The sequence below is a fragment of the Leiobunum rupestre genome, chromosome 4, assembly GCF_980474605.1.
Source record: "Leiobunum rupestre chromosome 4, qqLeiRupe1.1.hap1, whole genome shotgun sequence".
NCBI classification, from domain to species: domain Eukaryota; kingdom Metazoa; phylum Arthropoda; class Arachnida; order Opiliones; family Sclerosomatidae; genus Leiobunum; species Leiobunum rupestre.
This window is the reverse complement of record NC_143387.1, coordinates 34,781,959-34,807,040: the sequence shown is the minus strand read 5'-3', so window position 1 is coordinate 34,807,040 and position 25,082 is coordinate 34,781,959. Positions and strand designations below refer to the sequence as shown.

Below are 25,082 nucleotides of genomic sequence, written 5' to 3'. Positions count from 1 at the left end.
GCTTGCGCTCTTGATATATTAGTAGATTGCGGCTCGCGCGTTAAAAATGAAAAAAAAAAATGCGCACTCTCAAATACTTTAATCTAGGAGCAACAAACACAAGGAGAACGCAGCTAGCCTTTAAACACGCTAACGCAGTGTTGTGTACAAATTTCATTGGACGAACCTTTACGCTGAGCGTTTTACTGGCGGGGGGAAGACAATTTCCGAATTTTCCCCTTCCGACGGCACCAGGCGCTAAAGCGTTTATCCAATGAAAACTGTACGCGAGAAAATGCACGACTTTTGACGGGTTGCGTTCTTCTTGTGTGGGGTGCTGTGTTTGTGGCTCCTAGCTTTAACCATACAACAGAAAGTAACCAAATCATGTGACCAACGATCTTTTTAGGAATCACCTATTAAAGCTACGAAAGGTTTTAACCTAGTCACGAATCAATACCTCTACTTGGAGGTATGGTAAGATAACTCTCACGGCTTTGGCCCCGCCTACGAGAGATAAAATCCCCTTTGCTCGCGTTCCCCTCTTACGTTGTTGTTTGTTAAGTTAAGATAGTGACGTCAACAAAACCGTCAGTCACATCGAGACGAAAATCTGCCGCGATAAGCATTCCAAGTAGAGGTATGGATTCCTGCTCTAAAACAAGCGTTTTCATTTAATGTAGCACGGATTTCGAAATTCCTGACCTAGTACATTATGGTCTGGAAAACTACATTTTGTTCTAAAACATAACGTTATAACATTGGCAGATGGATATCGTTGCCAAAATATGGATTTTTTTTACGTTCAACTACAAATAAATAATCGAACAGCGAGCGTTTGATTGGCCAATTATTGGAAGAAAAAGTTTACCAAACTGAAAAGTGAATATCAGGCCAGTCGATAATTTGGCGGAAAACATCCCAGAAGGTGGTCCCGAAGAAATATCCTCCAGAGTGCGGAGTCAGTGTGGAAGCGAGGAAAGGGTGGTGGGTGGGGAAAAGGGGTTGGGGCCAGAGCGAGATGGAACGGAAGAGAAAATTCATGTTCTCGGTAATGGAAAAAATGTTTCGCAACGGGCTGGCCATTAATGGGATGTGCGGCGCGGTGATCTATGGATGGCCCTGTAGCGGATCTTCTTCCGAAGAAGGGATGATCCAACGCGGATGCTTCCGAAAGAATTCCCCCAAGATAGCCCACCAGAGATATACACCCAGCCGGGAAAGCCGCTTCCCCGCATCGCGTTTCCCGAACCTGTCCTGCCCGCTTTCCAACGGGCTTCGCCTCCGAACGTATACGTTACGTTACCAAGGGCAGGCGGGATTAGTTTGGGAAATGGCGGCGGAGGTCTGCTCTAAGAGAAAAGACGATTAAACTGATTACACCTGGGAGTTTCTTTTTATACTCGGAAGAGGGCTCCCTTCGCTGTACTCTCTGCCGCCGACCAATTTCGTCACTAAGACAAAGGGGCTTCTCCCTCGAGCCCGAAAATGGGCTTTGATGTCATACTTAAATGCACTTTAAAAATTAAAACGAAAGCGCTGCAAACTAGTCTTTCTACTTACTAGGTTCCGCTAAATTTTTAAATAACCAACTAAATAAATTATTAACGAACCCATTCTCACCCGTCTGATTGAAATAGTTAACTAATATATGGATGATAAAATACGCGAAAAAGTAGATAAGTCCATAATTAAAAGGGATAATATAGCTAAAACTATTTGATCCGAGTTTCGCGTTGCTCGAAGACCTATCGGTACGAGTTATTAGTAAGTTTTTAATTTTCTTCAAATTTGTTTATGGACTTATCTACTTTTTCGCGTATTTTATCATCCTTCTCACAGTCCATAGGTGGTTTCTTCTTACTTAACTTATCGTATATACTATTCTCCACCACACTCCCCCCCTTTCGGCTTTCCGTTGCTATATGCAACGCGTTTTGAAATTTTTAATGTTTAGGCTTAGTTTCCCTTTTCGATTTGATAGTCGCCAGCCAGATTTCCCGCACGGTACTGACGAGTTCCAAATAGAACGAAACCGGTCTACCGTTGGAATTTCTGGCTATTTAATTTTTTTTTTATATTAGTTTATTACTCGAAGATCTATTTGATCCGAGTTTCGCGTTGCTCGAAGACCTATCGGTACGAGTTATTAGTAAGTTTTTAATTTTCTTCAAATATGTTTAGGTTTTAGCTATATTATCCCTTTTAATTATGGACTTATCTACTTTTTCGCGTATTTTTCATCCTTCTCACAGTCCATAGGTGGTTTCTTCTTACTTAACTAATATATGCCCCCCCCTCAAATCTTAAATTTTTTATAGGAAAAATAGGATTATATTTCTACAATTATTTTTAGGAAAATAGGATTATATTTCTACAATTTTTTTTTAGGAAAATAGGATTATATTTCTACAATTTTTTTTTAGGAAAATAGGATTATATTCCTAAAAATATAGGACTTTGAATGACTATTTTAAAAAAATAATGGATTATATAGGACTGTATAAGACTATCTTTCAAAATTATAGGATTATATAGGACTATCTTTCAAAATTATAGGATTATATAGGACTATCTTTCAAAATTATAGGATTATATAGGCCTATATATCCTATTTCATTTACTAACTTTATGCATTTAAAAACAAAATCTATATTCAGTTAAATAAATCTTTGATTTTCACTTAAAAAATAGAAACTATTTAACCATTTTATCACAAAATATACTAGTAGCTAACAATAGTGCAGACTAGAATGACTTTGTATAGGAATTTATCCTATAGCTAAATTTAGCAATTTCACTGACAATGTGAGTGGCGGGATTTGAAATGGGCAAAATATAAAAATTATAGGATTTTATAGAACTTTTCGGGGATTTTGTTAAAAATATAGGATGTTATATAGGACATTTTTTTTAAATATAGGATTTTATAGGAATTATAGGACCTCTATATAAATAAATCCGGAATAGAAAACTTTCAATGTTACGAAAATAGCGTCTGATTTTTAATAGGCGTGAAAATTAATCTTTTACCATAAAAATGCGATACCCATTTTGTTGAAAGAATACTTAACTAACGTCAAGCGTTTTCTAAACGTTCTAGACTTTTAACGGATCATAAACCGTCGTGTAAAGCCAGACACGAAAATCGAAGCAATAAATAACGCGTTCCTTTTCGGATTGAAAGCGCGGCTGAAATAAGAAGACTCAGCGAAATAAAGATTACGTCAGAATTATTGAATTTTTCGAAATCCGGGGCACCCTCACTCGGTCTATAGAGGCAACAAAGTTTAAAGTAACTCTTCATATTATAAAGAAGGGGAGTGTGTTTGGCTGACTTTACTTCTTAAGTCGATTCGAAAGGCTTTATAGGAATAATCGATCCAGCCGATTCAAGAATGTGAAAATGGAAAAGTTGGAAGAGTGCGGAGATTTATTCTTAACTTCATTCTTTCAAGATAAAACGACTTCCTAGCGAGAGAAGTTTTTCGGACGTAATTTGTCATTTCTGTCATCAATCATCAAATTCCGCTAAAACCCGCCCAACCGGCCGCCCACTCAGACCACCGCCGGGCGAGGGATATCAAGATCGCCCACTCCCTCCTAAAGGAAAGTCATCGAAGTTTTCTAACGGAAACTTATTCCAACTGCTGTCAATTTGAATAACGTTTGCAGCTCGTTTCGGCTCAATGAATTGCCCCAAAACGTTTTCGAGAATATTTCCCAAGAGCTTTCTATAAAACTTCGCGGCGTCAGTTCGTTTCGCGCGTGTCCTGGGATTAGTTGACACAGCCCTACGCGCGCCGGACACAACCATATGCTATATACGAAAAGGTAAAATATCACGGCGGTTTTTATTTCAACACGTGTATAAATAATTTTTTTCCTTCAAATCCAAGGGCTGCGTTGTGTATTTAAAGAGTAATTTGTAAATATTTCAAGCCTACTTTTTTATGTTTCAAACAAATTATAATTTATTAATTTATTCCAAGGAATATAAATAAAATAGTTGAGATTAATCAAAAAAACAATTTTAAATCCACAAATAACGGTTAAAAATAAAATATTACACGCATTTTTCAGAATGGTAAAATGATTTTTTAAGAACATATTAAATAAATCCACATATTATCCGTTAAACTGGTGGTACATAGAAAAAAACTATTCCCAAATGAAGCCCACGATTTCTTTCATATCAGAAAATTAATGAAACCGATAAATATTTTTAGGTTCAAAATAATCCAGGAATGAACGAAATAAAACCGAATAGACTTTTCTAGAAATTTCTAGCTAAACAGGCCAAACACTTTCACTAAGACCACATAGCGCTACTTAAGAAGTTCAGGATTTGCAAACTTATTTACTGTTTGGTTTAAATAATTCTGCTTATGCTCATTACTATTTGATTGGTACTTTCTGAAGCATCACCCATAAAGTCTATTTTCAAAATATAGCTAAGGTAGCTTACGTGAAGATTGTATACTTCAAATATAGTAATTCCATAACTGAACTATTTACAAAATCAATGAGATATTCGCATCGAAAAGAAATGATAGGTGGCGCGTCGGTCGCTCCAAGATGGCGCGATCTAAAGGAAACAAACCAGACGACATAATAGTGTAGATTCAAGATTTCGTGCGTTTAAGTTTATTTCGTTCGTAACCATCTAATATTAAATCAAATTAAGGTCGTTTTAAGAGACCTTTTATCTGAAAGATTGTTACTTTGTATGGTTTAAAAATAGTGTTGTAAGTCGGAAAATTTTCATTCCATGATTAGTCTAATATATTGTTTGCAAATTGAAATAAAGCGGTATTTTCGCCTCATTTTTTCGAATCTGAAAGTAAAACTAAACCTCTAGACTAGTTTAAACTGAATAACAATGTAACGCTATTAATGTTTTGTAGTATGTTTTATCAATAAAAAGTTAAACACATTAAAAACCCTTAAAAGATAATTTATGTTTAAAATTTTTATTTTTCCAATTTTCGGAAAATTTTCCGCATTTTATTTTTCCGGAAAATTAACATCCCTATTTAAAAACAACGGTACCATAGAAGGAATGCGGTTTCATCGTTTTCATTCAAAGCTACCAAAATTAGCTAAGGCTTGGAAGTTTCATTGAAAATGGGAAAGACACAGTTGTTTGATTTTAGCATTTTAGAAAGGAAAATTACAAAGCTATTCCTGAAGCCTATAAAGGTAAGACAATGTTACGCTGGAGTATTTAATAAAAATGCTAATGTCATTTGTACTTTGGAAAAAGGAATTACAGTAAATACGCATGAAGAACATAAGTGTAAAGTAACTGCTAGCTACGGCATATTAAAACCACAAACTATTGCGTGTTTGACTGGAATTCAGTCAATGGAACTTTTTAATGAAATAGTTAAAATAGTTAGAGAAGAACTTCCAACTGAAGATTTGTCTACCAGGAGAGTATTAAAATTAATTAACAAAGATTGAAAACGTTCAACATTTTTCATAAAAGCATACCCTGGGATTTATTACCATGTGCTGATAAAATGTTCACTGTTACGAGTGCTGTAGTAAACATCTATTTTGGCAGATAATAAAATTTATTTGACTTAATGTAGTTTTTAAAAAATATTTAAAATACACATATTGCAATTGAAGCAAAAACTTATGAACAAACTCTTTGTCAATTTTCAATTCAATTATGAAACAGTCATTGCTTTTCTTTGAATAAATGACTAGATGCCCTATGGAGAGGCCTAAATTTGCCAGGGTTAGTTCCAAAGTTACGGGATGTTGGATCTTCGGAAAATGAAGTACTAAAGCCTCTATTTTGTAATCTTTCAGTTTGTCAAATACTCAGTGAAATTACATGATAACTTCTTAGTTTTTCCTCTCCTTGTTGAATACAATTCACTTTGTTTCGCTATTATTTTCGATAATGGTAATCTGATTTCAACTGTATTTTTATAAATCAAAAACACTCATAAAAAATCATGTGGGCAATGAATGGGTCAAGGCTTACTTCATAAATTCCTTATTAAAAAATATTCACCTTCAGTATTGAGTCGTACCACTTTCTTCCATGCTGATGATTTTTACAAGAAAAGGTATTTATTAATATCATTAATTGATTGAACAATGATATTAATGAAGAAAACTCCACGTTTATATTTAACTGTCCTTATCTGACCGATTTGTTTCCTTGAGATCGTAGTTGGGCTTCATCGCCGCTAGGTGGCGCTAGTGAAACTTTTTGTCGCGAATAGTTAATTAACTATTTATAATGGTTTGTATAAAACTATTCCCGATAAATGAGTAGGATTTTGATCAAAAATCCACTATTTATCCAGACAACTAGGTTGGCCAGATAATCTTTTTGTGAGCCTCTCTGGTTCGTGAAAAATCGGGACAAACCTTCTGCCTCAGTATACGCAAAAGTAAATAATCACATAAGTATTATTTTATAGAATGGTCTATTGGGTAAAGGTCGAGCGTGGCGAGTTCAAACAGGCGAAATTGGTCGAAATAAAAGAGAAGCACGCAGTCGCTATTAAATTTTAACGCTATGGACCAAGCTTATAGTTTTCCCCTTCAAATAGAATATTTACTCGAAATTCCCCCATTTTTGGAGGCTCGCGAGACGGACGCGAGCGAAATAAAATTTTCGGCAGCCGATTGGCCTCCATAGCTAGCGAAGTACCAGCTTATATACGTGTGTAGGTAGATATTCGAAGCTCCAGACTCGAAAATGGGAAAGAGAGAGAGAGATGGAAAGTTCCTGGGTAACTTCGTACGCGCACCTGCGCTATACTGGAGAGAGAAAAATACTTTTGCCACTTTTAGATTTGCAGCATTCGGGCGAGGGGAAAACCCCTTCCCGCCGCCGCTTAAGGCCAAGCTTTTAAAGTAATGAAAAGAAACACGCGGGCCCTTCCCAAAATGACTCTTAGATAAGTTATTCCCCCCCAAAAAGTATACACTTAAAAAAAAAATCCTTTTTCCTGATCGAGACGAATTGAAAAATGCTACGATTTTATTTTTCCTACAAATATTAGATAAATTTTTTTAAATAAAATCTAAAGAAATAATTTATATCATTTTGTTGAAAAAATCGTAATTTTCAATTAATATACCTTTAAAAACTAAAAGTAAGTCTAGGGATCTGTTGGTTCACTTGGCATGACGGGCTTTGCGCCACCCGAATTAAAAATGCAATAAAAGTCGGTAGATGACTTGGGGTGGGGCCTTGCGGATTTTTAATATAATTAATTGTCAAGCTTTAACCAATTAGATAGCCCTATAGCCCATTAAAAACTAAAATTTATGGCGAAAACCGCACAAAAAATATTGAGTGGTTAATTTTTAATAATATAAATAAATTTCGGGAAATCGAAAAGCGCGCGTCTGCCGCGACACCTGGTGAGAAGTCGGTGAGACAGAAAAACAACGTAAAAGCGCGCGCTGATGAAGACGCGAAAAATTAGTTTTGCACGCGCGGCGCGTTCCAGTTATAAGATACTTAAGCCTAAATTGATCGATTTTAAAAGTGAGGATAGTTCGCAAATCGCTCATACGGGGTTAAGGGCGCTGGCGGCAGCCCCTAAGATGGCGGCAAAAATTCAAACCCAAACAAATGGCGTTATTTTTCGTTTCAACTTTTTGGGCCAAAAGCTATTTTTTCAAGACAAAAAAGGTACGTGTTAGTATATTGAACGTCTTGTTAATCTTTTGATACGGAAATAAGGCCATATTTGTAAAAGCTTGGCCATTCCCCAATATATAACACTGCCGCGAAAAGAGTAAAAGTCTAAATTTAGAACGAACTTCTCGAAGACATATAACCAGAGTTAAGAGCATTGTTTAATAAGCCTTTTCAGTTTACAAAGAGCTACGTAGCGGCCAACGCGAGAGGTTTATAAGCTGATGTATTTACCGCCGCTTAGCAGGCCATAAATGAAAAAGCATCTACTTCGCAGTGTAAGAGGTCCTCTATATACAAACGAAAAGGCTAATTATTTGTCTATAGAGAGAATAAATGTAACACAATGAAAGTAAATATTTTTCTTTCGCTTTAAGACGAAATCAAAAGAGGCGAATAAAAGAGGTTGTCGTTTCTTTGTCGTAAAGTATCCGTCGAACATTGTTACGCTCCGAGGAACGAAATAATGAAACGAAACTTTCGGAAGAGAAGGAAAGTTTCCAATTTGTTTAGTATAGTCATCTTATCTCCCCTTCCTATCTTTTCTCGTAAACTAGACAATTCCGGCGGCTCTAGGAGGGCTTCTCCGCGGACGGCCAAAGTGGCTTCCATTCGCCGCTGTCTTTCTCGGGGTCTCTCCTGGCCAAATCCACGGATACTTTCCGCCCACCACCGCCATCGCTTCCCACTATCTTTCGCCCGAGATGATGTTAATTAAAATTTAATTTCCAGCTCCAAAATATCTGAGGCGTTATCTATCCACTCAAAGGGAAACTTTCTAGCGGCCGGGCCTTACCCCTTATCGGGGTATTTCCCCCGACGCGAACCGGCCTTCCAGGGAAAGCCGACTCTCCCTTTCATTCCACTCGCCTTTCGCGTACCTATACCCCTAATTCATTCGTTTACAACGCGACTGGTTCATTCGCCCTATTACTAGAACGGGGAATCTAGTCTTCAGCTTTGAAATATCGCGTACCACAAATGTATGGTGTATTAAGAAGTATTACGAAACCTTTTTTTCTAATTGGTACGCTGATTTTTAGTGTATTCGGAATTTGAATTATAGGTGCGAAGGAATCAATAATTACTAAGTTAAGGAACATATTTACACAAAAGAAAATAAGTACCAATTTTCTTTCGGAGCCATTTCAAATCAAGATGAGATAAATTTACTTTTGGAACGGGTAAGCTCCAAATGTAATTTTGGAACGGGTAAAATCCGAATATACTTTTGGAACGGTTAAATTTCAAATTTACTCCTGGAACGGTTAAACTCCAAATTTTCTTTTGGAATGGGTAAACTCGAAATATATTTTAGGAACGAGTAAACTCCAAATATACATTTGGAACGGGTAAACTCCAAACATACTTTTTGAATGGGGAAATTTTAAATTTACTTTAGGAACGGTTAAATTTAAAATTTAATCCTGGAACGGTTAAACTCCAAAATTTACTCCTGGAACGGTTAAACTCCAAAATTTACTTTTGGAACGGGTAAACTTCAAATTTACTCCTGGAACGGGTAAAACCCGAATAAACTTTTGGAACGGTTAAATTTCAAATTTACTTTTGAAACGGGGAAACTACAAATTTACTTTTGAAACGGTTAAACTCCAAATTTACTTTTGAAACGGTTAAACTCCAAATTTACTTTTGGAACGGGTGAATAACCAACTCCGCTTACAGACGCTGCAATTTCCAAACTCACCCCCGCGAAGTGGAGAAAGCCGACGTGAACCACCTTATATATTTCACGGTTACAAAACCGGGGATGTCCATTCTTCAGCAGCCATAACTGGAAGAGTATAAATACGTAGAAGCGGGGGGGGGGGGGGCGAAATGGATGGCCAAAAATCCATAAAGGTGAGGCTGGAGAGAGGTCGGGGGAGAGAAGCCCGAGGCTGTTTACCAGGGACTCGGTGGCTACCGGTATTGGTGTTCCAGGTACAGCGCCACCTTATCCCACTATACTATTCCCTTCTGAAGTCGATTTATCAACATTAGAGGCGACGGTTACGATGAAGGTAATATGAACTGACGGACAAGGGAGATATATAGAGGAGCCCGTCGATTCCAATATTATCCTACAGATGTAGCGGAGCTTCTTCATTGGGGGGAAATAGAAAGTACCTAGTACCCTCCCTCGTTCTCTCCCCCACCACACTAGCGCCATCTCGGGCGTAAGATTGTTTTCCGGGAGGTTTTCTTCGTTTTTTTTATCGTCATTGATGCGAGAAGATGGAGAGAAAAACAGAAAAGAAAGGAAACGCCCAAGTGAAATATACTTTTAAAACTGTCCATTTAAATTTATCATTGCGTCCTCGAGTTCGCTTTTCCCCCAAAGACCCGCGGGGAAAGTAAACTCACGGTAAAACCAGGCTTTCAATATTTGTATAACGCTACTTTCCCTCCGTAGACTCCCGAATAAGATTGGAGCCAGTCTATCTATTGAAAACGATGTTTTTTGACTTGTTCCACTAAAATAACAGACAGTTTGTTCCAGACAGTTCGTTTTATATTTACGCGAATTTAATGGAATATTGTGTAAATTGTCTACCGTGTCTAAAGCTACGATCATATATATTTTATCCTGTATTATTTACAATATTCATCTTTAGCAAACAAAAACTTTAGAATTTTAAATTATCACGGTGGAAGTAGCGAGTTGATAACATTTTAAACTTTTCGTTTTAAATATATCATTGTTTATTATTAATAATTTCATAAATCATAAACGTTTTTTAAGTAAGCAAAATAAATACGTAGTATGAAAATTCTACACTCGATAATAATAATAATCAGCTAGGCCCATACCCAAGGCACCACCTTAGGCCTAAGTCATCAAGCGACTTTTAAAGCCATTAGTTTAGGTGGCCGGGTAACACTCACTATTAACGTTAACCTCAACAAGTCTTAATGGTAAGGGGGAACTGAAGGACTCGGGGAAAAACCCCTTAAACCAGTGGGGAGAGAACTTGCAAACTCAACGCGGAAGGAGTTGTTCCGAGTTTTTCACCCAGTGCCACAAGCTGGAAACGAACCCGGCTCCTCTTGCTGCGAGCTAACCACTCCGCTAACCTACTTCTAAAATAGATCAGTCCCCTGTAGAAGTGTTCCACACGCAATACACCAGTGTTCAGGGTGAAGTAAATTTACAGGGTTTTTACTAAACACGCGGTATACACGTTACCCGATACCTACACCAAAGGTGAAAAAAAACCACCGATTTCATCGCTTTTTCTCATAGGTAACATTTATTTCCAGTTCTTTATAACATCGCGGGAATATATTTAAATCTACAAATTCTTTTTGAATGGCTGTCAAATTATCCGATTTAAATTTTACTTTATCATCGTTATCTTCGCTGTACAAATTGACAGAATGAAGTTAACCTTTGAATAAGCGCAATTCGTGCACGTAGGAGAAGACCTCGTTAGCGAGACCATCGGTGGAATACTGACAAAAATAATAACGCAATTTTCTATTTACGTAATAAATTATTACGTCGAAATAGGATACTCGGGCGCATCTTCGCGTGGTATGCCGAAAATATGGAGAGGAAATGAAGAAGTATGGTTCGGAATATTATTACCAGTAGCGTCCGTATCGGGGAGAGGGTCAAGTCGCTGCTAGCCCTTGGTCGAATTGGAATAATAAGGGCTGGAATACATATATATCTCCTCGAGGAGAGGCGGGTTTCGAGATAGTATCGTTTCACTCCAAATATCGGATTCCATTTGATATTCGGAAACCGTGCGCCGGAATATTGGAGCGAATCGCTCAAGTGCATCATGGGACGGGCGCTCCAGATTTAGACGCGGAAAGGCGACGCCAGAGGGAGTTGCGAAAATCGACCAATATAGGGGCTCCATCGCCTTCTGGAAGGGGAAAAGGATCGCCTCTCCGCCAGCGCCCCCTTTCGATAAAAGATATTGAGTTAGGCCATTTCCCTAGATAAACTCCACGTTCCCGTATAGCGCTCGTTCCGCGCAAAATAAAGTTTAAAATATTAAATTTCCACGCTTTCTTCCTTTTCTCTCTTTTTCGCGACAAAATTCAATTTGATTTTTTTTTCGTCTTCCATTCTCCTCTCTTTATTTTCTCTCTCTGTCCTTTCCTCGAAGGAGAAAATAAATGGTACAGGTACGAGAGGGATACCTACGCTGGCCTTATACGAAAGCACGTTAAATTTACCTTCGATCTTTAAATATATAATGAAGGTTTGATATATAAAGAAATGTCTCTTAAAGGTAACCAAAAACAGGACTGGGAATTATTCTTCCAGGAGATTTCGTTACCATGGATAGCTGGAGTATTAGGAATACTACCTCCTTAACGTCATAAATTCGTGTTTTAAGTCGGAAAATATTCCGTATTTTTCCGAAAAAAAGTTTTCATTTCATGATTAGTCTAATATATTGTTTGCAAATTTAAATAAAGCGGCATTTTCGCCTAATTTTTTCGAATCTAAAAGTAAAACTAAACCTCTAGACTAGTTTAAACTGATTAACAATGTAACACTATTAATGTTTTGTAGTATGTTTACTGTTATTAGACAATTTATATCGATAAAAAGATAAAAGCCCTTAAAAAGTAATTTATGTTTCAATTTTTTATTTTTCTGTTTTGCGGAAAATTTTCTGGATATTTTTCCGCATTTTATTTTTCCAGAAAATTATCAACTGACATAAATATAAAAATTAAAAAAAAATGTTAAGATGATGCAAAAAAAAATCTTAATCTGAAAAGTACCTATTTTTTAAATAAATAAAAACTACTTAAAAATTTATATTATAAGATGGGTAAAACTTTCGCCCCACTCTACAGAATTTGAAATTATATGAAGAGCTGAATATTTCATTTATAATTTCAAACGATTCACTCCGTAGGTCTTAGGGAACCCATGAGATGCCGTGTCGATTTCATTGATTTTTAAAGGGAGTAGCAAATCGGATTGATAGAAACGCTAAAAATCGCCTGAAAATATAGTAATTGTCATATTTCTGATTTTAATTTTTAGAGTTGTTAATCGGAAAAATAAAAAATTGAAACATAAATTACGTTATAAGGGTTATTCATGTTTTTAACGATATAAAATGTCTAATAACAGTAAACATACTACAAAATATTAATAGTGTTACATTGTTAATCAGTTTAAACTAGTCTAGAGGTTTAGTTTTACTTTTAGATTCGAAAAAATTTGGCGAAAATGCCGCTTTATTTAAATTGCAAATAATATACTTGACTTATCATGGAATGAAAACTTTTATATTTTTTTCGGAAAAATACGGAAAATTTTCCGGAAAAAAGGCCTCGGTCATTTTCCGACTTACAACACTAATTATTTTACTTATGGTAATAAAAATAAAAACCGTATTTAAAATTTAAAAGGTGCACTGTTAAAAAAAGGGTGTTTTGATGGTATATTAAGGGTGTAATATCTGTAAAAAAACACTCTTTAATGTTAATTTAAACGCCCTAAAGGGATTTTTATTGTCCCAAATTAACAACTTGAAAAGGAGTATAAAGGGTGTTATATTACCCCGTAAATTGAGTGATTTAACACCTCGTAAGGGTGTAGCTCCCTTAAGGCAGTAGTTTAGTACCCTAAAAGGAGTATTTTAACACTTTAAAGGGAGTATTGTAGCACCCTTACTGCAGTAGTCTAGAACCTTAAAGGGAGTAGTTAAAAACTTTAAAGGGAGTAGTTAAAAACTTTAAAGGGAGTATTATAGAACCCTAAAGGGAGTATTGTAGAACCCTGAAGGGGGTAGTGTAACACCCTGAAGGGAGTCGTTTGGAACCCTAAAAGGAATGGTCTTGTACCAAAGAGGGAGTAGATAATAACCCTGAAGGGAATAGTTTTATACCACAAACTGTTAACAAAGGAACCAAAACGGAGGACAGAAGCACCCCAAACAGTGTAAATAAACACCCTAGCAGGAAAACTGCTTTTTAAGCTGTAGAATAACATCCTTTATAAACCTGTTAAGGTGTTAAATATGGGACAAGAAAAAACCCTTACAGGTTTGAAAATACACCCATTTTTTTAAGAGTGTGGGTTAAAATGAATTTTTGGTGCGCACCAACATTACTGTTAAGATTTGTTAGACGTCTGGATTGGTAATGTTTAGTTTATGGTTTGTTTAAGTTATACGTTTTAAGTTTAATTACAATTGTCAAATCCCAGGTTAAGATTACAACCGTCTAGTTTACCGAGAAATACAAAATAATAATACGTTTCTATAGCTAAGAAAATTAAAATTTCATCGTTCGTGAAAAACGTCAAGAGCAACCTTTCATTTAAGTTCGGCGAGTTTTCGCGTATGATACGGGCGAGGCTATAAATAAAAAACCTTTTGATTCGGCCGCTCTGTTTTCTGTCGGAGTGGCAAATAAAGAAAAAGGTAAAAATCCAATTGGTTGTAGAAGGAGAAGTGAAATATATGGGAAAGGCTGGCGACCGGAGCGCGGAATTCGAGATATAAAAGATAATATTGCTTCGAGCCCGACGACAAAAGGATCCGGAAACGCGGAAAGTTAATTAAGAGCGGTCCCCGCAACGCCGTCTAGCGGCGAAATTAATATTTGACGAACAATGGAAGGAAGTCACTACAATGGCAACTTTTATTTCTACGGACGTCAAAACTAACCGGCGTCGGCTTCTAAGAAACATAAATCTTTTCTTCAGCCAAACGACAAAGGGTGCCCGAAAAAAGAAGACACGGACACCACCCGCACCGACAACAATACGCTCCTTCGACAAACCCCTTTTCGCGTTTCGCAGCCAATTGATCCACCGTAGAAGGGCGGGTTATTACCACCGGACAATGGAAAGTAAATATTTGCAGAACGTCTAATGAAATGGGTTACTATTATTTGATTCTAGCGTGCGACCAACAGATCTTCGATCTTACATCTATATATATATATATATATATATATATATATATATATATATAGACCCAAAATTTCTGACTTTCATAAAGTTACACTACTCTCACAACTTGTAACTATCTCAAGTCGTATTTTGACAGTGAAAAAGACGTCTATTTTTTTCGCGCCAACGCTATTTGGACGTTTTCGGTGACGATCTACAATTTTCTCATTGACAATTTTCTTATAGCACCTAGCGGTTAAAACTTAAATTTTCAAAAAACGTGAAAATATTTTTCGATTTAGATGCAATTTTGGTAGAAAGTGTCCCCCGGCACGTATAATGTACAGTACAAATTTAAACTTTTTAGAAAACAATCACTTTTTCGAGCAAATAAAAAACACCGTATATATATATATATATATATATATATATATACAGGACGTTTCAAAATGTTATGCAAAATGTATAAGGAGTTGTAGGGGTTGAGTTGAGTAGTATGGCTGTTTTTTCCCCATTTTCCTGCGATGAGTTAAAAGAGCGCCAGAGAGCTTCAAAGTGTGGCCTACTAGCCCCTGGAAGTAGGCGGCAGAAAGCGCACTTGTCAAAATTTTGTCGGTAATCTCTTCTCACGAGTTCTCTTGAGAAGATTCAGAATGCCTCCGACAATTCTCACTTGGTCAAAAAAAAGGGGGGGATTATAAATAAAAATGGCAGCTAATATTCAGTTTACTTGATGCTGAAGAAAATAAACCGTATGATATTTTTGTGGACGAAAATGAATTTCAAAGAATACAGAATGGTAAGTTAATTTCCGGTGAAATCTTCTAAATTAATTTATAAATCAAATGTTTTATTCCGTTATATATTGTTGGGGCATTGCGTAAAAATAATATTTATTGTCAAAGGCTTAGTGTACAACGTTCGTGGGATTGTCGTAAGCCGCCACCTTTAGAAGAATCTTTTTACATTTGACGCTTTTTAGTGAGTTCTAAGTCCTTCTTAGAATTTTAATGCAAGCCAGGGGACGGGGGAACGATTGCAGACATGATAACTCACTTACACAGTATAATATAGTGAGTTAGTGACTAAAAATGTTAAAAAAGGGACTAAATAGTGACTGAAAATCTACCAAAAATGGTTAGAAAAATACTGTTTTATTGCGTTTTTTGACTAGTTACTAAACCAAAATAGTAACTATATAACCATATGAAGTTATATCACTTTTTTGTGTTTTTAGAAAAGATGGAATTAGACTAGAATTTTTTAATCTATTTTCTTTTGAGTTAAAATTTAAAATCACGAAATGGGTAATTTGGACCACATTTACGAAATTTCATAAGGTTTGGGTAAATTGAAATATTTTTGGGGTAAGATTGTAACAAAATTTTGGGTAAAATAAGGAAAAAATCTTATTTTTGTTTTAAGTGGTCAAAAACATTTTCGGTTGCCATGGCAAATCGAATGGATAGTGCAACGTCTCCTTTTGGGAAATTTAATATCTCATATAGGTCTACATGACGCCCGACTTTGAATAAAAACCTCGGGTACTCTCCTTGTCAGTATCAGGCCTGCGATTACAAGACGATCGGGTAAGAATTTATGGAATTAAGTTTAACTTGCTAAGCTTTCGGGGTAGGTACATTTGTTAGAATTTCAATCGTCCGAACGGTGGAGCAAATGTTCGAATTTCATTCGTCCGAACCGCCGAAATAACAAATGTTTCAATTGTTCGAGTTGGACAACTTGTTTGTTTCATTCGTCCGAATCGGTAGCATCACTTGTCCGAATTCTGTTGCTAAATTAGTATTTCTTATTGCTGTTTTTTTATAATGTCTAATCATTTTATCCTATTATGTCCTTTTTCCTTTGGCCGATATAGTAAGTGGGAATTGCGTTGAATATTGTGGATATTTTAGGTTAGGTTAGGTTCACGTTAATGTTACTACTTTCTTATATTAACAATATTTAAAAAAAAACAACCAATTCCTAATGTTCGAAAAAACGGACAAACGATTATTCGAACAAATGAAATTCGCCAGTAAAGTTAAGATAAATTGAACGACTAAATCACCAACAAAAGTTGTGATACATTTTTCGGGCAAATGAAATCCGTTTTCGGACATACGATCCTGTTTTCCGACATTCGGACATTTGTACCACCGTTCGGACGAATGAAATTCGAACAAATGTACCCAAATCAAACTTTTCTACCTTTCCAAAATGAATAACTCGTGTTAGGATAATAATAAGAAAAATCCAAAACAAGAAAGAAAATATACATTGAGAGAAGGAATAGAAAAGCGTTGTTTACGAGTTCGAGCGGGCGTGGGAGTAGATGGTCTGTGCCGGGAATCTAAGGGAAATTTATGAACGATCGGGGGCCACTTCGGAAGGCCAGGAAGAGAAGCTGCAGACGCGGCCAGGGATGCTGATGGATGAGTGCGGCTCGACCAACTCTTCTCAGCGTGAGCTCGTGAAAAACAAAAGCAAGAGACTGTGCTTCGAAGACGAACACGGTCATAGAAAATACTTTTAGAACACGCGTTTTTTGCTTACAAACAAGAAATTTCCTACTTCTAGTAAGACAAAACATGCTGGTAAATGAGTTTAATCAGAAGTATATAGAAAAACAATGAGTAAGTCTTAAGCCACGGTCACACTAGAGCTTAAAACCAAGTTTAGGTCGGTTTGAATGCCAGTTTTGACCGCCGACGATAATTCTTGTTTCACACGTACGAAATCGCTTCACTCCGGTTCGCTTATAGCCAAGGCTTAACGCCATTTCAAATTATGACCAGAATTTTGAAAATACTAAAATGTATCCCAAAACAATTAGTTAATCATGTTTACTATACATACAGTAATGTTATTTGACATTATTTAGAATTTAATTCCCATTATTTTGGAAAATTCGAGCAATTTTACTTCGAGGTGGAGAGGGAGGGAAGGGGCGGGGATGGCGATTGTGGCTCCCCCTATCTCCCGCGCCGACCCTTTGCTTCCCTTATCTCCTCTCTTGAGTTCCTTGCGCCCGTCCCGACTTTTAAACTTTTTTAACGAATTAGTGTGAATTTCGTAGAAGGGGAGTTAGTGTGAAAGAAAGGGACTTCGTAGAAGGGGAGGTTTAGTTGGGATATTTAAGTAGTTCAGGACTTTTTGCTACGTGTGTTACGTTTTTGCTACGCGTGTTGCGTTTTTGCTACAGCGTTTACATTTCTTACGTACAAATCATATCTAATTCATTAAAACTAAGACCCCAGGCTAGTTTCATATAGGTCTACATTACGCCCGACTTCGAACAAAATCGGCAATAAACACCTCGGGTACTCTCCTTGTTAGTATCACAAAGAAAGAAGTGAACCGGTCCTAGCACTATTTTTGGCAGTTTTTGGAGACAAAAAAATAGAATTGCCCCGATAAAATACAACAAGACATTGACAACGATCCTAACCAATTTAACAACTCGCCACTAACAAGGAGACGACCCGAGGTGATAATCACCGATTTTGTTCAAACTCGGGTGTAATGTAAACCTCCATGTAACTTAAAAAACCTGCAAGGGGAAATTTGCGACGGGCTTTCGTTTTGCCATGGCAACCGAAAACGTTTTTTCTCATTATGATTTGGGAATATTCCATTGAAAATAACATGGGAATCTGAAGGATTTTTTAAGGGTCCCCCAATTGACCAAAATTGCATTTAAACTTGATTAAATTTATTTTTCAAAATCAATTTAAATGTTTTTTAACGTTTTTGAAATTTTAAATTTTTTTCATATTTTTAAAAGTTTTCACAGGGGGGAGACCCCTAAAATCCTTCAGATTCCCATGTTATTTTCAATGGAAAAATTCCAAATCATGATGTCAAAAACGTTTTCGGTTGCCATGGCAAAACGAAAGCCCGTCGCAACTTTCCCCTTGCAGGTTTTTTAAGGTACATGGAGGTGTATACTATACCCGAGTTTGAACAAAATCGGTGATTATCACCTCGGGTCGTCTCCTTTTGTAAGTTATGGTAGGCGAAATAATCCTTTAAGCGAAGGAATAAAAGTAACCACATTTTGTCATCACCTACAGTCTTTTTAGCGAAACACCTCCCAAGACGCCAATGACTGTTATTACTGGCAAGAGCGACGCTCCCCCGAGCGCGCTGATACAAACATCATCGGCCTCATCACTTCCAAACAAATTGCGCGTTTACGACGAATGGATCTGAGACGAACAAGTCGCGTAACGACAAAAAACTTCGCGTTGCGCCAATAAGCCTTTCTATAAAGTCATTACGCTTGCCGAACTTGTTTTAGTGTATCGCTTTCTTCACGAGATACGTAGGAGTTCAGTTCAGTTTCGAAGTTTAGATCTTTAAAAAAAGGGCGACTCGTCGAATTTTAATTAATGTCTTGTTCAACTTGCTAAAATGTTCCACGCGCTCTTTATTATCTTAGCGTAAAAGCCTCGTGCATTTTTTTTCATTTCAGGGAGCACGCGCGAAATCGCTCGAGCCCATTTACGCTAAAATATCAAGACGCGCGTGGAACTTTAAACAAGTTGGATAAGACATGAATAGAGTTTATGCTAGCGTCTATTGGCTGTCATAGTGAAACGTCACTTCTACGTCACGAGTGACGCGCCCGATACATCTAAACAAGAAGGCCAATGTTACTTTATAGAAAGACCAATTGCTTCAGAGAGGGGGGTGTCTATCTGGTGATTGAGAATTTCATTCTCAATCACCAAATAGACACAAAGCTGTAGCTTGGCTCCCGCCGTTCACCCGCGCCTATCCCGTTCCTCCCCCACCCGAGCCCCCCTCTCAATCACCAGAATTTCCAATCACCAGAATTTCTAATCACCAGAATTTCTAATCACCAGATTGCCGCAGCAGTTTTATCTCTCCGAAATAATTAATGTACCCAAAATTGGACAGCCAGTTTATTATTCTTTTTAGGGGAATCTCTATGGGAGTTTAACATTACAATAAAGCTAAAAGGTCCAGTTTGGGGTACATTTGGTCCGAAATGGGGTACATAGGGCCGAAAATGGTGACTTTGGTCGTTTTTGGGGTACATTTGGTCCATTTTGGTCCATTTTTGGGTACATCCCTGCTTTCCCCCATCCCCATTCACTGGATACTTTATCTCTCGTTCACCAGCTCCTTTTCCCCATTGCTATCCCCATTCACTGGATACTTTATCTCTCTCTCTCGTTCACCCGCTCCTTTCCCCCATTGCGTTCCTCCCTTAATCACCAGAATTTATAATCACTAGATTATCTCTCCCGTTCACCAGCTGCTTTCCCCCCATCCCCATTCTCCAAAATTAGTTTTTGCTCGTGCAGATATCTGGAGATTAGATTTTTACCCGTTTGCTTATCGCTTCCGAACTCCATAATTTCTAATCTCTAGGTAATAAAAACAAGTTATTTACATTTAATTTTTTATTTTAGAACTTTGTTTACATGTTAGTAGGTACTATCAGATATTCCATTAGATGGTTATCTTGTACATTACTCAATTAAAACAAATTAAAGTAGTTAAGTTTACAGGCATTTAAATGGGGTGAAACGATCTCCTGCAACTTAATTTAATTAAAAGTTCTAACTCACGTATTTGTAGTGTTTAGCAGCAGTATCGTCTGACATACAGTCACAAACGTCTTCTTCTTCTTCAGGTACAGGTGAGATGTATTTGTCAGTGACCGTAGTTGCTTTTGGCGTCGGGGGAATGTCCCATTCTAGCGAAAGGTACTTTTTTTCCGATGGTGAATTATCCCTCGACGGACAGTTTGGAAAGCATCTGGCGTGTTCAAGTTCTGGTACGTCTCCTGATTCCCATCCTTCTAATACGCCATGGCACTTGTAACATCGTACTTCATCGCCCCGCTGAATATAGTAGAATCCAGCCTTTGCTAGTTGCTCCTTAGTGACGTGCGGATTTTTCCAGTGACGAAACGTTTCAAGTCGATACACTTCAATATCCATAGCTGATCTAGACCAAATACGTTCTATAGTTTCAAATGATACATTCTCTAAGCCTACATTTACCCATAAGTCTACTAAACCTAATTTTATCAATATGGTTAAATTTCTACGCTAAAATTCTCAATATAAACGCTTTTTTCAATATGCAAATTGTTTTAAATATGTCTAAAAATATAGTCTATTACAAAGAAAAAAATAGTTACTTACTTTATGGGTAGAAATCCTTTGTCGAGCTGTAGAAAAGACAGCGATCCGTCAGCAGGTCTTTACTCGTCAATGCGCCGTAGAGAAATGACGCATGGAAGATTAATTTATTCCTATCTTGTTGAGAATAATTCATCACGTGATCTAAACTTCAAATAACCCTCAAATTCTATTGGCTGTCTCTCTCTGACAGTTTAAACTGCCTCTAATGATTGACGGCACATATTAACCCACTTGAGTATTTGGAAAAAACCCTTTGCTACTCAAAGGAGAGTTTTGGAAATACCACGTTGACGATATCAAAATCGAGCTCTCACTAGAAAATGTTTTGACGTCACCCAGATGAGATCCTATTGAACGAGATATTTCCGAACTAATAATTATCACGTGATCAAATCTGCAACTAATGATACTCATTGACGTCACATAATTTTACCCACTTGAAAAAAAACCCATTGTAGATTCCTCTCGGGAGCTTTTGATGGAATCATATCCTAGAAAACAATACAATTAATAGAAATTTACATTAAATTAGTATACTATTAATACCATTTTGCGAACTACAGTGAAAAAAGTTACAATTTTACGGTAGAAACGTTTTCAATAACTTAATTGTCTAAAATGTATACTCTACAACAAAAACAAAATAGTAAATTACTTTCTACGCTAATCTTGGCCTAAAAAAAAAAGCAAAATACTAAAATTCATTTTTAACTCTAATTCAGATTCCTACCTGGTAAGCCTAAATTTGATATACTAAGTATAATATGCCTTAAAGTTCAAATACTGTCTAATACAATAAATATTCATGAAAAATTCTTACTTTGTATGTACAATGAACGCTCCAAAAGGCTGAAAATGTAACATGGGACAAGACAGAATTTCTACCCAAACCTTTCCGATTGTATCGTCAAATAAAACAAAGTTCAGCTATCTTATCAATGGTACGCGCGCGCTCGCTCGGAAAAATGAACGAGTCACGTGAGAATCGGTACGTCACGAGCCCCTATGCATAAATGTTAGGGCGTCTTACTACCATTAGATCTAATCGCACTAGCACATTCTCGAAAAATAAACCAGTTCTTGGGAATAAGAGACGGTTTTTTTTATCAAAGATAAGCCAATTTATAGTTTATTGTATGAAAATATTAATTAATTCGGAAATATATTCGATGCTTACTGTTTTTTTTTTATAAGAATACGCTGAAATACATTTTCCAATACGTAAAAAATTAAAGCTAGACCTAAAAACCTGTAAAGTGTGAATAGTTAAGGCTAAATTTCTAACCCTAACCCATGAAAGTACATTTTCCATAAATCATATCCTAACATGAATGCATTTGTTAAGAATACATGTTTTTTTTTTAAAAAAAATACGCTAATTAATTTCGTAAAACAAGCATAGATTTTAGTTAGCCCTTCCTCCAAAATGTCCAATAGAGCTAGTACATTCTCGATAAATATACATGTTCTTGGGGAATAAGAGACGTTTTTTATCAAAGTAAGCCAAGTTTAAAGCTTATTGTCATTGGTTCCATAACAAAAACCACATTGTAACGTGATAATGGCTGCTCACTAATCCCAATTCCATGTGAAACTCTTCCAGTTTCTTTAAGTTCCTTTTGAGTTACAAAATAGGGTTTTAGAAATAGATTTTTCCTATTTCATTAAATATAAGTATTAAAATTAGAATTGCTTCATTAAATTATGCATTTGTACTGTACTGTACACAATACCTGCATTTGAAATTGTATAACATAAAAACACAGTTTTTAAAAAAAATATATCAAGGTTTTCAATTCAGTTAAAAATAATTAAATTAGTTGTATTGTGTTTATATTTTTAACTTAATTGCATTGATGTTTTAAAAGCAAACCTCGGGCCTAAGAAACAGGCAAAGTGTAAATTGCTAAGACTAAATTTCTAACTCTAATAATGTGTAAATCAATTATACAATTATCTATTCATAAGTGTTAGAGACTTTATTACAATGAAATAAAACCATGTAGAAATGTATATGTTATAAATTTAAGAAAACTCAAACATTCTGTTTTAAATCAACAATTTTATTATTCTTTCTTATCATTTTTTTATACAACCATTTGTTTTTATATAGATAACCTGAGGACGGCTATAATATGAACATATACCTAAAAAAAATCGGGAATTAAACAAAAACAACCTTAAGTTTACTATTTTTATATATTCACACGTCCTCAATTATGCAAATTTTATATAAACATTTCTACTATACATATTTCATAATTAATATTTACATAAATAATTATTTTTTATATAAAATCGTACAATTCTATCAGAACTTAAACCGGAAGATTCAGGCATATAATTTCCAAAAACACAAACTACATTTGGAGTACTAATATTTATACTCACACAATTATATTTCGTACTAACAATTTCACCATCTTTTAAACTATCAAATACTGCCAAGTGTTCGTCGCATATTTTTGTACTTCTCAAGGTGTTAAAGAAAAAGTGGTTCACACCAGAGCAAACTTTTTTCAATTGAAAAAGCATTTCACTCCCCGAAACTGTCACTTGCTGACAATGTACAAAATTGGGCTTACGGGATTTCAAGTAATTTAACATCCACGATTTTCCTTCATTTCCATCTTTTCCTATTACAAATATTATTTTTCTGTCTGAGAGAATTAAATGTTCCAATAAACTTTTTTGCCATGGTCTAAGTTCTATATCTTTGTTTATTCGTTTAGGGGTTTTCATTTGTTCCACCCAAGCACTTGTCAAATTTCCAAAGAGATGCGATGGTAGTCCAGATCGAGCAACGGCTTCTGCGCGGACTCGTTGTTTATCAATTTCCGCTTCTACTTTGCCTAAGTTTACTTTGTGTGGGCTTATACTGCAACGTCTAATATGTCGACTCAGTTGTGATTTAAACGATTTATTGCACGTTGTACACGATGTACGTTTACATTTATGGGTTCTTAATCTATAGCTACGTATTCGTTTCTCGCAACTTGGACACTGAATATATTTGTTTCGACCCATTTTGAATATATTCAAAGGAGACAAACACGTACGTTTTACTCGAACCGAGTTTATTCATAAACTGTTATCGATTTTTGTGGGATCTCCGTATATAAAGTATAAAGTATAAAATGTGGGTTCTGAGGGTAGAAATAATATCAGCCCTATTTTGATTTTCTTCCAAATTAAGTGTTTCAGATAACGTTTACTTATTCAACACCTTCATTCCATTTTTTTTACATTAATTTGATATAACCTTGTATCTTCCAACAATTCAGTTTTATGCTATGTACAATTCCCTTATTCATTACATCATTCCAAATTTAGCCTAATTCATACACTGGCGTTGATCTTCTGAAATGGATATTCCAATAAAAACCTTTTCTTATATCATCGCTTCTAATTAATCTGAATGTTGTCAATATAAAAAACATCATATGCTTTATTTAAATATAAAGAATAAACACTGGTTAGGTTAAGGTTAGAGTGAAATGGAATAATTAAGTAAATAAGCATAAATTTTAGATCGCCTTTCCTCCAAAATATCTAATAGCTCTAGTACATTCTCGATAAATATACAAGTTCTTGTGAATAAGAGACGTTTTTTATCAAATAATCATAGACTAAAAACTTTGCTCAACGAAAAACTAAATAACGATAAATAATGTACAATTAATTTATTAAATAACGAGAAAATGTCTTATGGTAATAAAAAAAATAAAACAAGCGATTAATTAAAAGTAAATTATTATCAATTTGATGATTGTTTAAGGATATCGATTATGATCAATGTTTGTACTACAGTGTTCATATCCGAAATGAAGTTAAATGAAATAATTTCGTAAACAAGCATAAATGTTAGATCGCCCTTCCTCCAAAATGTCCAATAGAGCTAGTACATTCTCGATAAATATACATGTTCTTGGAGGAATAAGAGACGTTTTTTTTCAAAGTAAGCCAAGTTTAAAGCTTATTGTCATTGGTTCCATAACAAAAACCACATTATAACGTAATAATGGTTACCTCTATCTGTAAACTTATCAAGATAAGAAATGGCATATAACTAGATAATTATGTATTAATTTTTTAATTAGTTAAGAATCATTAATTTTAGTTGGTCTATATTTATTATGCAATAATAAAATATATTTATTTATTTTTCAAATTATTAAGGATATATTTAATCATAGACTAATGTTGACTTATAACCCTAACTTAATAATTTAAGCAATTCTTTCTCTCTCTCTCTCTCTTAAAGAAATCTTATTGTAATAAGCTTAAAAATTTAGGAATAAACTTATATTATAGGATGAAGAAAAGTCAATAGACATTTATTTGTAAATTATTCGCAATT

General features: G+C 35.7%; 2 protein-coding genes across 3 annotated transcripts in view; both read right to left on the bottom strand.

Annotated features, from left to right (window-relative positions):
* Positions 1-25,082, bottom strand: part of LOC149947525 (serine-enriched protein) — an 81,589-nt gene that overhangs the window by 19,758 nt on the left and 36,749 nt on the right. The window lies entirely within an intron of this gene.
* LOC149947526 (death-associated inhibitor of apoptosis 2-like) lies at positions 19,408-21,158 on the bottom strand. 2 transcript variants are annotated; one of them, XM_090171994.1, is made up of 2 exons: positions 20,723-21,158; positions 19,408-20,522 (listed from the first exon to the last, which is right to left on the bottom strand). In XM_090171994.1, the coding sequence occupies exon 2, from the start codon at positions 20,513-20,515 to the stop codon at positions 20,132-20,134; it is 384 nt and encodes a 127-aa protein (XP_090028120.1). In that variant the 5' UTR covers positions 20,516-20,522; positions 20,723-21,158; the 3' UTR covers positions 19,408-20,131. The 2 variants fall into 2 exon arrangements, with proteins under 2 accessions (XP_090028120.1, XP_090028121.1); XM_090171995.1 differs by having other exon boundaries at positions 19,408-20,517.